The sequence below is a fragment of the Pseudophryne corroboree genome, chromosome 5 (assembly GCF_028390025.1).
Source record: "Pseudophryne corroboree isolate aPseCor3 chromosome 5, aPseCor3.hap2, whole genome shotgun sequence".
NCBI classification, from domain to species: domain Eukaryota; kingdom Metazoa; phylum Chordata; class Amphibia; order Anura; family Myobatrachidae; genus Pseudophryne; species Pseudophryne corroboree.
The window spans coordinates 347,924,689-347,941,412 of NC_086448.1; the positions used below are offsets into that span (position 1 = coordinate 347,924,689).

The 16,724-nt window shown below is 42.5% G+C and overlaps 1 protein-coding gene across 5 annotated transcripts in view; it reads left to right on the plus strand.

The window, feature by feature from the left end:
* Positions 1-16,724, plus strand: part of COBL (cordon-bleu WH2 repeat protein) — a 952,910-nt gene that overhangs the window by 356,888 nt on the left and 579,298 nt on the right. For all 5 annotated transcript variants that reach the window (XM_063922617.1, XM_063922616.1, XM_063922613.1 and 2 more), the window contains one exon: positions 16,481-16,691. In XM_063922617.1, the coding sequence (XP_063778687.1) occupies positions 16,481-16,691 (211 nt within the window). The remainder of the gene's footprint in view (positions 1-16,480; positions 16,692-16,724) is intronic.

Consider the following 16,724-nt stretch of genomic DNA (forward strand, 5'->3'; position numbering starts at 1 on the left):
TATCATGTCATTATTTTTGAAACCCATGTATGGATTTCGAACATGCAATCTGCATCTGCTTTCCACATTTATTTGCCACTAAGGTTAATGAAATAATGATGTCATAAGCATCTGTATTACCAATAAAATCAGGTAATACGTGTAACATAATGGGAGCCTAGTGAAAATGCAATAGCCTGTTGCTGCTCTAGGCTCGGGAGGGACTGGGTATCACTATGCTCAATAGAAATATTTGGGCACAGCAGTGCGTTTTCACCTCCACAGTCCTTCTCTCTACTGTATATAGACCATGGTGAGGGCTTCTTCTGCGCATGTTCAGGACTGACCTCAGCTCAGCTCTTTTGAGAACAGAGTTGGAGCCTGAAGGGGGAGAGATAGCCATGCAAGGTGGATTTTTTTTGTTTTTATTATTTTCTTAATTATCATTCAATATGAAAGATAATACTATAAGATATACAAGAATACCAATCAATGTGAAAAAATGCATCTTTTTACATAAAATTTAGAATTCTAATTGCATACTTGAGAGATATACAATAGTCACATTAATGAATACACTAAGCTGTGCTGAATTGAGATCTGCTATTCACATGAGGCAACACAGACTTATCTATAATGGGTGCAAGATGTGTTATTCACACGAACCTCTGGGTCCAGGAGGGCCTACACCACACACCCTGCACCCATATAATTAAACTTACCCTCCAGGGGACCCGCGTTGGCAGTAGCCAATGCTGCACGCATTCATCACTGGGAAAATGGCAGCTGTGGTCATTTTCCAGGTGACTTGCACATGTGCAGTAGAGTTGTCCCCGGGAACAAGGAGCGGACAGTGTCGGACTGGGGAATGAAGGGCCCACCGGGGGGATGCCTTGGTAGGGGCCAATGTGTAGAGGTTTGGCCAGTCTCCAGAGGCGGTGCGACAACTGTCACATTAGTTTGCCTAACCATTAGAGAGTGTATGGTCTGGGTTCCTTGACAAATATAGTAAATAAATACTGCTAGTGCATGCATGGTAATGTACCAGATTAATAACAGCACTGCACTGTACAAAATACGCCATAGTACTGTGCAGTATAAGGTACCATATGTATAATTTGTGCACAGTCTGGAACCTGAACTCTAGATAAAGAGGGCAGGGGTTTTCCCTGCACCCCCGTGGGCCAGTCCAACCCTGAGCGCGGGCGCCATGTTCCTGGAAACTTGCGCATGCACAGTAGACTCTGGCATAAAGCCAAGGAGCAGGGGACCCACATGGAGCCTCCATAGGGCATATATCATACTCTCCCAGTATGTTCTGTTCTGGAGAATCCAGAATCCCTGGTGACTATCCGGGACACCACCCGAAAAAGAAGTCTCCCTTGACGTTACCCTGTGCTGTCTACTTCATGTGTGAAGTTTGTGGTCCTTAATGGCTTTGTATTGTGGGAGGCAGAGCTACAATGATGCAATCACAGAAATATGCCCCTGCACTGCCTACTTGGCTGCATCATGCCCCGATCTCCCCACCTCTTCTAATGTACTGGGTCAATGGCTGCTCTGCAATAATGAATTCCTGCAATCACTATAGTGGAGTTACTGAGAATAATATGGACAGGACAGGGAGAGAGGAAGTATACAATGCAGTGCACATGTGTCGTAGTGCATTTGTATACATTTCTAAATGTTCATAGTATTCGGAAGAAATTATGGTGTGAGTTACATTCATGGTACTGGCACTGTCTAGTTATTTATTTAATATAAAAAAAGTAGGTTAATTGTCACATTCAATGGAACCAAATTATCAAGCCAAAATGATCATAGTAGTTTTCATTTATCACTGCAATTTACTATATCTCATGTGTCTAGCTAAGTAACGCCCAACACCACAGTTCCCATTATTCTCAGGGACTGTGGTATTAGCCAATTATTATTGTTGAACTTTGTCCCGGCAGATAACGTCATTTGAAAAAGTCCCTGATAGCTAACCCCACCTATCACTACAGGGAGAACCAGAGCCAAAAGTAGACCTTTTAATTATGGGAGACACACAAAGGTGTTTTGCCTTTCACAGTACAGTAGTACTATAGAACCCGCATAACGATTAAAATCTTGATATGTCTGCCAGCTATTCTCGGCACCATTCTGTAACCAGCCTCTGAGCCCCGTATCCATTATTTAGAGGATGATACTTAAAACTCAGGCTTGAAAGTAAAGAACTGGCTGTTAGTTCATATAGTAAGCCCAAGCAGCTGCTAATACATCCCTATTGTGTGTTTTAGAACATTCACATACATTTCCTATTGCATTTGTACTATGAAGTCTCATGAAAATGAAAAAAAAAGATCAAAAATGAATTGAAATAAACAAAAAAAAAACTTCTGAACTTTGACAGATGCAACTGGGAAGAAGAGGAGGTACTAGTTGATCTGTGCCAAGGCTGTATGCAAATTAAAATGGTAATATTCCTGATGTTGTCTTTAACTGTAAGCCAGCCTCCAAAATAAGTGCGTAGGTGCAAAATATTATTTTTACAACAGATTTAAATCACATATAAATGTATACCGTCACCAATCACATTATGATTCATCTTTGCATTGTCTCCCCCCCCCCCCCCCCCTTTCTGTAATGAGGTGACAATTTAATTAGACACAAATAATGATATTCCCCACGTGGCTGCAGTTTACCATTACATGCTTTAAATGGGATCAGTATGATTTACCTACAATCAAAATCCCGATGGTCAAAATACCGAATTGACTGCATCATAGTTGCCAACCTTCCCTTATTCTGCAGGAGACTCCCTGAAACAGTAGCAATCTCCTTCACTCCCTGGACAGACCAGCAATCTCCCTGATTGCCCTTATCCCCGTTATGCAGCTGTTAAATTACTGGGGGAACAATAAATCAGAGATATATACATTCAGATAGGCACATCAGTGCCATTTCCTTGCACTAGTTATAAGGCACAATGATCCCTATGGCTACATGCATTCTAAATAAGGTTTCTCGCGGACACTTACAGTATATGGAACCTTTTGAAAAACACAATACACAAACAAGTCCTGAAAAATATCAGTGTCTTTTCTTCAACAAATAGATCTTACTAACTTTGGGGCTTATGTACATTTGAATGTAAGTCATTTTTATGACACGCCTTTCAGATGTAGCAGTACACGTCTACGCTGATACTGTAGGTGCTACTTTCACAATCTCCCTGAAATGCTTTTTCAAAAGTAGGCAAGTATGGACTGCATCCCGCTTTAAACTTTTAACGGTGACTGTCTTCAGTTAAACCCTTCTCTTCTAACTACATCAGATTATTGTGTAAAGTCAGCTAATTCATTTGGACACATGGCTCTGCATTTTCCTGGTGCTCCTAGACATGCCCTCTCCAATTCAGCCCACTTCACAGTTCCTCCTCACGCGGCGCTGCCTCATCAAGGATGTATAGTAGTCTAAAGCCCCTGCATCGCGTCTCTCACTGATACTGCTGCGCCGACAGTAGGCACACTCCTACTTTTGTTACTTCCATGTACATTTATTCTGATTCATCTAAATATGTTTATAAATGAGAGGCTATATATGTGTGTGTATATATATATATATATATATATATATATATATAAAAAGGAAAAAACCAGCGGCACTCAGGGTCTTGTGGAGATGTAGATTGTATTTAAGGCATCAATGAAAAAACATCAACGTTTTGGGGAGTTAAACCCCTTTGTCAAGATATGACAAAGGGGTTTAACTCCCCGAAACGTTGATGTTTTTTGCCGCTGGTTTTTTCCTTTATTTTGATCCCACACTGAAGGCACCTGGGCAATTTTCTCTTATGCAAAGAGGAGTGCCGGGCTGTGTTTATAAGATAGATAGATAGATAGATAGATAGATAGATATAAAGTAGTTACAATTTAACTATTATAATACTTAAATGTGAACAAATTGCTACTCTGCATTTTTACTAAGATCAGGTGTAGATGCCCATGTATGCTGTGGGCCATAGAGGCCCTCCCTGTAGGCCTTCTACCGTCACCTAGTACTCTGGCCAGTTGCCTGAAGCCCAAGGTGCTATGCGCTCTCAGTGCCCTCTTCGCTTACTCATGCACAGTAACAGGCTGCGCGTGTGCAGAACCGCACTGAGGTCCCAAAGGAAAAGTAAAGTGGTCGCATTAGTGATCATTTCACTTCTAAGTCACCACAAAGATGTGCTACTATCATAGCCCCTATCCTGTGTTTGTTTTTTAAAACATTGGGGTGATCCTTAATTTCTTATTGCCATGAAAATAAATTATAATCATCATTTCTAGAACCCAATAATGAATAAATATGCACCTTAAACACTATGCTGAGTTGCACATATCTAAAGATACAGATGTGTCGTAATACATTTAGCCTCAATATGCCATGCATGGCGAGATGCCTGGTGTGAGTCAGTTGGCAGTTCCCATGCAACTCTGCAAACATCGGGCGTCTTTTTTTGCCGAAAATGCGTCTTATTTTCATTGCTATGTGACTAGGAAGAAAAAGCAGATTCTGTTGATTAAAATGATATGTCTATATTCTGTGTGCGACTGCGGCTGTATCTGCATACAAAATGCTACGTTACAGTGTTTTCCAGGAAAACATGCTGTCTACTAGGCACAACTAGAAGGGCTGTTTAACGTGACTGCAGCAAGGATGTAGGAGGACACATCTGTAACTCAGAGTGGACACCTTCTTAAGTGTTGCATTGCATGTGTACATTATATATGCAAATGCACTCAACTCTGCATGAGGGCCGTATCTAAAATGTTCTCTGCCATATAAATAAAAGAAGTATATAACAATATAAACAATTGTATATCCGTCAAGTAGGCAATTAGAATTCTGAATTGTTCTAAAAAGATGCATTTTTTTCCTATTGATTGCTCGGGTCAAAGAACTCAATAGGGATACCCAAAATTGCCAAACTTTTATAATGGTTTCTAAGGAGTACTTTTTTCACTAAGTTTGTGCATCTAATCACATGTAGACCCCCGGCAGGATGAGTAGCTCTGAGAGGTGTAGCGCAGCATCTTTTTCTGGTAATTGTGCTCCTTATTTGCAACGCTTATGCAGCAAAACACCACTCATAGGGATACATTTACTAAAGGTTCTAAAAAGTAGTGATGTTGCCCATAGCAACCAATCAGATTTGTCTATCATTTCTCTATTGCAGGCATTCCCAACCACGGTCCTCAAGGCACACACGGTGAGATCCCTGCTATGTTCGATTTTGACTATGCGATTTCCCTTGAACTCCCCCAGAGCCCAGATAGCACAGATAGGACAGATTTTGGCTATCTGTGCTTGAGATTTTGTCTATGTACGATTTTGACTAAGTGCCAATTTTGACTATACTTTGTACTAGATTGTACACTAGATAGTCAAGATTGACTTGCCTGCACAGTCTCTCTAGCCTTACGATACCGACCCCACGGGAGCACGCATCGGGATCAAATCTGTATCGCAAGCTGCCTAGCACCATGAGATATGCACTAACTTTTCATAAGATTTTGACTATATAGTCAAAATCTCACAGATTTATCTCACCGTGTGTACACACCCTAAGGGTGTGTACACACGGTGAGATAAATCTGTGAGATTTTGACTATATAGTCAAAATCTTATGAAAAGTTAGTGCATATCTCATGGTGCTAGGCAGCTTGCGATACAGATTCGATCCCGATGCGCGCTCCCGTGGGGTCGGTATCGTAGGGCTAGATAGACTGTGCAGGCAAGTCAATCTTGATTATCTAGTGTACAATCTAGTACAAAGCATACTTGCCTACCTGACCCTCTCCATGAGGGAGAAAATGCTCTGTTCCTGGACTTTCCTGGTAATGTATGATTGCCATTACCTGTGGTGAGCTAGTTAATTGATAAGAAAGGTGTTTCATCACAGGTGATGGCATTCATACATTACCAGGAAAATCCAGGAACAGAGCATTTTCTCCCTCATGGAGAGGGCCAGGTAGGCAAGTATGGTACAAAGTATAGTCAAAATGGGCACTTAGTCAAAATCGTACATAGACAAAATCTCAAGCACAAATTGTACAGATTTTGACTATCTGGGCTCTGGGGGAGTTCAAGGGAAATCGCATAGTCAAAATCGGACATAGCAGGGATCTCACACGGTGAGATATTTTCTTGAGATTTTGACTATATAGTCAAAATCTCAAGAAAAGTTAGTGCAGATCGCAAGGTGAAAGTCACCTTGCGATCCCGATGCGCGGTCCCGCCGGGTCGGCATCGCAAGAAAAGATAGACTGTGCAGGCAAGTCAATCCCTGCTAGATCGGTGTACTATCTAGTTCATCTCACATGTCAATGACATCTCACATAAGCCAAAATCTCACATAAGCCAAAATCGTAAGCATACATAGTCCATATCTCAAGAAAAGTTAGTCAAAATCTGTGCTATCTGGGCTCTGGGGAGTTCAGGGGAAATCGCAAGTAAAAATCGGGCATAGCAAGGATCTCACCATGTGTACACACCCTTACAGTGCAGATTTTAGTGATATCCAGGCTTCAGCACAGGTGACTTAATTAGTAGCTCAGTTATTTTGATGTAACCATCTGTGCTGCAGCCTGGATAGCACTAAAACCTGCACTGTTGGTGTGCCTTGAGGACCGTGGTTGGGAATGCCTGCTCTATTGCATCCTAGAAAATTATATACAGAATCTGATTGGCTGCTATGGGTAACATCACCACTTTTCATTTTTAGAAGCTTTAGTAAATTTACCCCATAGTTTCCTACAAACACTGCACACTGGGCTGCGACTTTAACTGCACAGGAATTAGTTTTAAATACGTACAAAGTCGCAAAGTAAGCCCATTGGAACATGCCGTGTGAAAAAGCCACGGCTCCACATCAAACTAATCAGTGCAATCTACCAAAGTAGTTGATGCTATTTATTGTTGTTGTTTTGTTAAATGTACTTTATTCATTTAACACCTAATGAAGCCTGCAGAGATCACACTAATCTGTGTAGTGCTTCTGTTTGGACGGGTTTGCTGCTTTTGTGAACTTCTATTTGTCGTCGAGTTTGAAATGAAAGATCAAAACTGACGGCATTTAGAGCTGCAAAAACCGACTGACGTTGGGATTAGATTAAAGCTGACATCAAACAAATATTTTTGGCAGTGATACAACGGCGATCATGGCAGGTTTTGGTTTAGTAATCACGATCAGTGGGGGTTTTTTTAGAACCAAAACCAACCTTTAGTCATACCTCCCAACGTGACCCTCTCCAGGAGGGACACAATGCTCTGCTTCTGGACTTTTCTCTTAATTTATGATTGTTAGCACCTGTTTTGAACAGGTTAATGGATAAGAAAGGTGTTTCAGCACAGGTGATGGCAATCATAAACTAAGAGGGAAGTCCAGGAGCAGAGCATTCTGTCCCTCCTGGAGAGGGTCATGTTGGGAGGTATGCTTTAGTAAATTTACCCTTTAGAGGCTGATTGATTGCCATAGGCTACTTCTACCTTAAACAATTATCAGTGAATTAAAATACAAAATTAAGGAAAAGTTTGTATTCTGGGTTAAATAGCAAAAGACCAGGGCCTGCATTGCAAATGTAATTTCCTGAGCAAGTTTGCCACTAGAAAAGCTTGCAGTACCCAACTCGCACCTATTTGGATTGACCTTCATGTCACTAATAGTGTACTAAGGGCCTGATTCCAATTTGGACAGTATTGCACAGCTGCAGGGAAGTGGCTGTGCTATACCGTACAACTAAAATCCCTGCAGGAGGCATCTGTAGGAAAAGATGCCTCCAACCAGCATCTGTGACCTGTGTGCTGCATCTGAGCAATGCAGCATTGGATGATTGTGATGGTCGCAGTCCTCGGCCCTGTCAGAGTAAACTGAAACGTATTGAGACTGGCTAGGGTATTCAATTATCCGCAAATTCGCGGCAATTTTTCGCGCGAAAATTTTTTGCGGCAATCGGCCGAAAATTGCCGCGAAAACGCTCCGTTTTTCAATTTTTCGCAAATTTGCGGCAATTTTTCGCCCGAAAATTTCCGCGGCAATCGGCCGAAAATTGCCGCGAAAACGCTCAATTTTTCGACCTATTCAATTCCGACCGGGTTTCACGTGAAAATTCTTGCAGTGAAAAGTGCAGGTGAAAATGGGGAAATCAGCCTGTACCCCAAAAAATGCTAAACTAACATAGGAAAACAGAAGAGAAGTGTGTTAGAGATCACATTAGAGAGTTTTTGGGGACTTAAATTGTGTGAAATGGCGGTTATATGCATTTTTTTTTTAAATGCAAAAAAATGATAGAAAGCAAGTTTTTTTGAGCAAAATAAATGCTCTCATTAAATTTGGGGTACATGAAAATGGGTATAAGTATATATTTGGGTCATTTTAGGGTACTTTAAAAAAAAAGTGGAAACAGACTGATTACTCCCATCTGCAAGCCTAAAAAACACCTGTCCCACTCATAAAGCACCCCAATATACCTGTCCCATACCTTGAACCCCAATTTCCATCACTTTTTACTTTTTCACCCCAAAAATGACATGTCATTATTGGCCAATTAAAAATAATTAAAAACTTCAACGTGCCTAATTAGTCATAAAGGGGGGTGTCCCAGGAGTTCTGTACCATATCCAAACATTTTTACCTTAAAATAGTGACTTTTCCCAACTTTTCACCTGCTTCAGAGAAGGTGAAGTGAAATTAGTGAAAACATGATCAGCGATAAATTTTCCAGGATAATTGAATAGGCTGTAATTGCATTTCACGTGAAAAGTCAGTTTTTTCACCCGAAAACCGGACTTTTCACGTGAAAAGTCCGTTATCACTGCTAATTGAATATGGCCCTGGGTGTCGGAACTGGTCAGCCAGGTCCAGGAAGTCTGCATCCGACAATACAGACCCTGGGCTTGGAACGCCTACAAAGTTACCCCACCATCGGATTTGGACATAAATCCAGTGCCGTAACTAGACATTTTAGCGCTGTGTGCAAGAAACGGCATTGCGCCCCCCCCCCTCCCCCGCATGTAAGATAGGGGCAGTGTGCGCCTTAGGGGCAGTGTGCGCCTTAGGCGCGCGGAAAATATATAGGGGCGTGGCTTCATGGGAAAGGGGCATGGTCACAAAATGATACCAATTAATGCTACAGTGCACAGTAGTCTCCATTATTCAAATTACGCTGCACAGTAGCGCCACTACACCAGGTAGAGCCCCTTTTACACATTACAGCAGACAGTCCCCCTTTTTACACATTACGGCAGACAGTGTCCCCCTTTTTTACACATTACGGCTGACATCGCCCCCCTTTTTACACATTATGGCAGACATCGTCCCCCTTTTTACACATTACGGCAGACAGCGTCCCCTTTTTACAGATTAAGACAGACATCGTCCCCCTTTTTACACATTACGGCAGACAGCGTCCCCTTTTTACACATTACGGCAGACAGCGCCTCCCTTTTTACACATTACGGCAGACAGCGTCCCCTTTTTACACATTACGGCAGACAGCGCCCCCCTTTTTACACATTACGGCAGACAGCGTCCCCCTTTTTACACATTACGGCAGACAGCGTTCCCTTTTTACACATTACGGCAGACAGCGTGCCCCTTTTTACACATTACGGCAGACAGCGTCCCCCTTTTTACACATTACGGCAGACAGCGTTCCCTTTTTACACATTACGGCAGACAGCGTGCCCCTTTTTACACATTCCAGCAGAGTCCCCTTTTTACACATTACGGCAACCCCCCCCCCCCCCCCCCCTACTCCAGTATATTCCTGCGTTTGCCCCTGCATTTACTTTTCAGCTCTACACAGGCGGGCGGGCGGTGGTGGCTTCAGAGGAAGATGCGGCAGCTTCAGAGGAAGTTGCGTGGGTGGGCGGCTGGCGGCTTCAGCGACAGCGGGACACTGTTGTGTCTAGGCAGGTGGGAGGGCGGGCAGCGATGCCTTCAGAGGGACACGGGCGGGCGGCGGTGACTTCAGCAGGATGCAGGCGGCGCCGCCGTCAGCGGGACACAGGCAGCGCCGCCATCAGCTGTCTGGGCTCGGAGCTAGCGGGTGTGATGCGCAATGGTGCGGCCTCAGTGCATTTGCGCTGTGGGCAAGGCACCATCGGCACACACCTAGTTACAGCTCTGCATAAATCATTGGGTTTGCGTACAAATTTGAATCAGGAACTGTGTTTAGGATTAGTATTTTTTGTCCCAATGAAATTGGTTTAAACTTAAAGTAGCAGATTAATCATAACAATGTGTGGTTTGAGTCATTATGATAATCTGATAATTTATACCAATTCCTTGGTATGTGACAAAATAATAATAATCCTAACTATAGTATTTAGTACACTATTAGCTACTTAGGGCTACATTTACTAAGCAGTGATAAGAGCGGAGAAGTGAGTCAGTGGAGAAGTTGCCCATGCAACCAATCAGCACTGAAGTAACATCTATAATTTGCATACTATAAAATGATACAGAGCTGCTGATTGGTTGATGTGGAAATATCTCCACTGGCTCACTTTTCCGCTCTTATCACTGCTTAGTAAATGTACCCCTTAGTATACTATTAGTGACATGGGGGTCAAGCCAGTTAGATGTGAACTGGTTCCTGCAAACCTTCCGCATGGTAAACTCACACTGCAAATTACATTTGTAATCCAATTCTAATTGTATTGATTTTCTAGATGAAATTTTTGGGGGAGTTTTGTGCGCACCCCTCTCAGCTGGTGAAAAGTTCAGAAAAATAGTTATTATAAGATACAAATTTGGTGACACAGGTCCTAATTCACTAAGCATTGCAATAACAAAGCTGTTTGCAGCAGCTTTGCGATTGCAGTCTTTAGCAATGCAAATTTGTAGTGCGATCGCATATGGAATGAACAGAGCCGGCCCTAACCAATATGATGCCCTAGGCAAGATTTTGGCTGGTGCCCCCTAGCACCACCGCTGGTTCCGCCTCTGACCTTGCACCTCTTTCTCAGCACCATCACCCCTCACCCATAGCAGTCCTTATTTTGGTGTTTGTACCCCCTATATTTTAAATAGGAACAGTTAGCACATTTGGCGCACAGCCCAAAAAGGGGTGTGTTTTTGCTGGCAAGGGGCATGGCCACACAATAGTAACCCCAATCCCAATTACGCCACACAGTACTGCAACTTTATTCATAGTTGATCGTGCGATAATGTCCATAATTCATATTACATCCCACAGTAGTATTACTTTACCTTATAAACATTACTCCTCACAGTAGAGCCCCTTATTCACATTACATCACACTGAATTGCTCCTTATTCACATTACACCACACCCTATTGCTCTTTATTCATATTAGACGACACAGTAGTGCCCTTTCTATATGCAATGCCACATAGTAGAGCACCTTATACACATAATGCCACACATTAGTAATGCATTTATACACATAATTCCACACAGTAATGCCCCTTACACATTATTAATGTCCTTATAAACATAATGTGCCTTACACATTATGACAACCTTTTTTAATGCCCTTTTACACATAATGTCTCTTACATATATGCCACACATTATTAATGCCCTTACACACATAATGACACACATAGTGCCCCCTACACATTTGCTGCACATTATTAGTGCCCCTATACACATAATGACACACATACAGTAGTACCCTGTAACACGTATGCCACACATTATTAATGCCCTTATACACATAATGACACACATAGTGCTCCTTACACATATGTTGCACATTATTAATGCATTTTTACATGACACACATAATGCTCCTTACACATATTCCGAACACTACTGCACAACCAACCCACTCACATGCACACAGCACTCACACTGTCAGTAACACTGTGACCTTTGCCTCTGCTTGGATATAGGTGTGTCCTCATAAATCTTGCCTCAATGCTAACGTTGGGCACCATTTTTTATGAAAACGCATCTTATTTGCATTGCTATGTGGCTCTGATGCACAAGCAGATTCTGCTGATTAAAATGATATGCAGCATGCCTATATATTGTGTGAGACTGTGGCTGTATCTGCATAAGAAATGCTACACACAGAATATAGGCATGCTGCATATCATTTTAATCAGCAGAAGCTGCTGATGCCCCTAGGCATATCAAATGCCCTAGGCAATTGCCTAGTTTGCCTATGCCTATGGCCGGCTCTGGGAATGAACATTGCGACCATCGGTTATGATGTTCATATGCGACAGCAGGCTGAGTAAGCCTGCGCTTACTCAGACGTTCCGTCGCAGGGTGGTTTGTGAGACAGTCCTTGGCTTTGCCACTTCTGTAAAGCTGGGGCAACGCTGGCTGCCAACATCCCTCCCTGCAAATACCTGAGCCAGTCAATCAGGCAGAGGTGTTCGCATCCTTGTGATGCAATAGCAGGAAAACCATTGGGGAAATTTAATCACCTCCACAGTACAGAACCTCTGGTACACACATCCTAATGAATAATAATGCACTTGGAGGGACGTAAATAATATAATTTAGCCATAAAAGTCATGTAAGTTTACAGGTCACTTTCTATAAAAAGTAAAAAAATGGGTTAGATGATGTGGGACAGGCTGATGGGAATGGTTTTTGAAGTTGCAGATTAGAGGTAAAATTGTTTATTCCAACTTTTTACTAACTTGTATAAAAACACAGACAAATCACTTTACAGACATTTTTCTGTAAGCCAAAATGCTGGAAAGACTTTTATTTGATGAAAAACGCTTATTTTCTATAATTTTTCCATCATTAATAAAAAGTGCAAAAATCATCCATTTACACCTTTTAAAAATCTCCAGCACTTTCCTTATGGCTACTAACAGTCTTATGTATGGTCCTGCTATTTCAGCTGTCACTTTTTTGGGGCCCAGGATGATTTCCCCACCTATTCATGCACTTCTTTCATGTCACATTTTGTAGAAAAGTTTTGCAACCTTGCTGCGACTACCACGAATTGCTATTTGTAATCGGCTCTCGTATTTCTCGGGTTCACACATTCACGAGATGTGTGTAATTTTCGTGAAACAATCTAGATTTCACAAAAACTCACTCCTAATTGGATTAACCCTCATATGATGCAAATTCAGGAAAATGTACTCAAGCACGGGAACAGGTAACCGTGGTAGAGTGTCTAAGTTGCGCCTAGGCGTCTTGCAACATATCTTACATGAAGGATACGTTTATGAGGACACATCCGTATTGTGGGACCTATAAATGCCCACCACCCCCAGTGGCAGCACAGCCCCTTTTCACTTACACAAGCTAGAGCAGCAGCACAACTACCTCTTTGCTCAGTTATTTGTAGTATCACATTTGCTTTTGCTTCACTTCTTGAAATCTCAATAAAAAGCACATTTTTGACCATTTTAGTTACATTTTAGTGGACGCGTAAGAACGAGCAAATTACCTAATTAATGTTTGTACGTAAATCTCCAACTGTCTTTCTGCTATCTCCTGGCTGTCCCAGTGCTTTCTCAAACTTAACATGTCCAAGACTGAGCTGATCATCTTCCCTCCCTCCCGCATAACCTCACCGCCCACAATTTCATTATCCATTGATGGCACTACTATCTCCTCTAGGTCCCAAGTGCGATGTCTTGGAGTAATCCTTGACTCCTCCCTCTCCTTCAAACCACACATTCAGTACCTCTCAAAAACCTGCCATTTCCATCTCAAAAACATCTCCAGGATCAGACCCTTTCTCACCCAGGATGCTACTAAGACCCTCATCCACTCACTGGTCATCTCCAGATTGGACTACTGTAATCTCCTGCTATCTGGCCTACCTCAAAAATGCCTCTCTCCACTCCAATCTATCCTCAATGCTGCTGCCCGTCTCATCTTCCTCACCAAACGTACTACATCCACATCCCCTCTCTTGCAGGACCTTCACTGGCCCCCCTTCCCATTCAGAATCCAATTCAATCTTCTCACACTCACCTACAAAGCCCTCACCCACTCTTCTCCCTCTTCCATCTCTGACCTTATCTCTCTTTACATTCCCACCCGTCCTCTTCGCTCTGCTAATGCCCATCGTCTCTCCTGCCAACTGATTACCTCCTCCCACTCCTACCTACAAGATTTTGCACTTGCTGCTCCCTATCTCTGGAATGCTCTACCTCTCCCCATTCGACTCTCCACCCCTCTACAAAACTTCAAACGAGCTCTCAAGACCCACTTCTTCACCAACCCCAGCCAGTTCTCCTCCTAACCCTCTTGTCTATGCTCACTGTCTCCCCCTTCTGTGTCACTCCGGTCTGTTAGCCCCTCACCTTTTAGATTGTAAGCTCGCAAGAGCAGGGACTTCTTTCCTCATGTGCCTTTCCTTTACACAATCTTATACGCCATACTCCCTTTGATGGCACCTAACCCCGGGTTTTCTATACCTGTCCTATATTGTCTTGTACTGTAAGTGCCGTTTCTTGTTTGCTCATTTCATTATGTACTGTGTAATGGGCGCTGCGGATCCCTTGTGGCGCCATATAAATAAAGGATAATAATAATAATAATAAATGCAGTCGCAAGTGCGATTTTCTAGACTACGGAGCTGCTGATGTTAGCACGTGAAGCTGCTGTCCAGGAATGAAAGGAGACACTCACGAGTCTCATTGCAAATGCATTCGCAATTGCATACACATTGGCAGGCTATATGAAAATACAGGGAACTTCGGGTCTAGGGGTAGGTCTATGGCTATGCAGACTAAACACAGCAGTAGCTGCGCAGGCGCCATGTTTTGGCATGCATGAGGTTGCAGCTGACAACAGATACACGCCACAAAAACGTCCGTTACACACCTGCATTTCCCCAGCCACTCCCCGTAAACACCCTGTTAACACCTCCAAACGGTCACTTCCTGTCAATTGCAGCAGCACCTTGGCGCATACACATTGTGACCGCAGCATATGTGCAGTCTGCCGATAATCGCTCCATTGTGTAATAATCTCCTATTGCTTTCAAACATGAATTAAGCCTCTAATTGTATTTTCTGAAAATACAAAGGGCCTGATTCTGAGTCGCACGCAGTGTCAATACTGCAAGCAGCTGTCCCAGTCGCACAACGCTTGTGTCCAGCTTATTTACATTCAGAGACTCAGATCAGAATTGGAGCACAGTCTTTGGAATTCAGTTCCTAGGAGGCAACAGGGAGTGATTTAGCAGATACGGGTGTTTTACGGATGTGTAGCTCTAAGCGTCCGTCCGCATCCAAAGATGCACTACTGCTCACACAGTAGGCCAAACTCAGGGGTTCCAATGTATAGACAGACAATGTCTAGGTCGACAGTCAATAGGTCGACACTGACAAAAGGCTGACATGAACAAAATGTCGACCTATGAAAGATCAACTCTGGAAAAGGTCGACATGGTCAAATGGTTGACTTGTTCAAATGGTCGTCATGGCAATAGTCAACACACATATGACACATGGTTGTTGTTTTATTTTGTTTCATGTTATTTTACGTTTTACATTCTTGACTATCCAGGTCACAAATCATAACCTTTAGTAACCTTGTGTTGACCGAAGCGGAATGGGGGAGACAGTGCGCCCGAAGCGTGGTGAGCACAGAGAGCCCGTGAGGGGATGCGTTTCTACAAACGGCGGCCCCAGATGGAAAAACTATCCACACTAACCCCAAAAATGCAATAAATGGCGTGTCAACCATTTTTGTGTTGACCATTGCCATTTCGACCTATTGATTCTGTCAACCTTTTGTTCATGTCAACCTTTTCCTGTGTTGACCTTTCATAGGTTGACCTTTTGTCCATGTTGACCTTTTGTCAGTGTCGACCTAATGCATGTCGACCATATGGGGCCAGTCTAATGACTGTCGACCTAGACATTGTTGATCTGTCATACCATGCCCCAGATTCAGTCGGATAAAGACTCAGACATGGCTGCAGCAAAAGACACAGTTGCATCTGCGTTTGACTCAGAATCAGCCCCAAAGTTTTATAAAAAAACAAACCCCAAGGTATTATTTGTATATGTACCTCATTGATATTAGTGTTGGAATGTGGTGAGCACAAATGTGGAAAAATTATGTCAGCATAGTGGTCGGAAAACCCACAGCGGTGAAGGGGTTAAACAACCACATATTTAATACAGCAACAAAATCCACAAAATCTACATCCGTATTTTGCATTCTCTCCCTATATATATACACTGAGAGAGATAGATGCAAAATATGTATGTAAAGATTGTTGATGGTTGTATATACAAAGCGCTTTGCAATTAAAACTGATGTCACATTTTTCTTTCTAATATTTATGTCAGAAACATATTACACAATTCATTGGGTTTATTACATTTTATTTTAATGATACATACGTATATATATATATATATATATATATATATATATATATATATATACTGGCACTCTTTTATAAATGTACAAGCACAATTGCCAGATCTTGAGCTTTTGCTAATCTCAGAACACCTCAATGTTTGCCATAGTCAATAACGCATCTGCATAATTTTTGTTTTTAGTAAAGCAGTGATGGATTTCTTAGTGGACCTGTGCAGCCAACACCACTTGAATCCTGCTCAGCATACTCTAGAGGTGCGCTCTGGTTCATCACAGCAACCCTTGACTTTAAGGCCAAACACTCTCATTGGAACTTTGGATGTACAAACAGTGTTTCTGAAGGAGAAAGTCACAGAAGTTAAAGTCCGAAAACCACCCCCCAAGATTCCTGAGGTCAGTAATACTAACGGACCAGTAATCACAAAT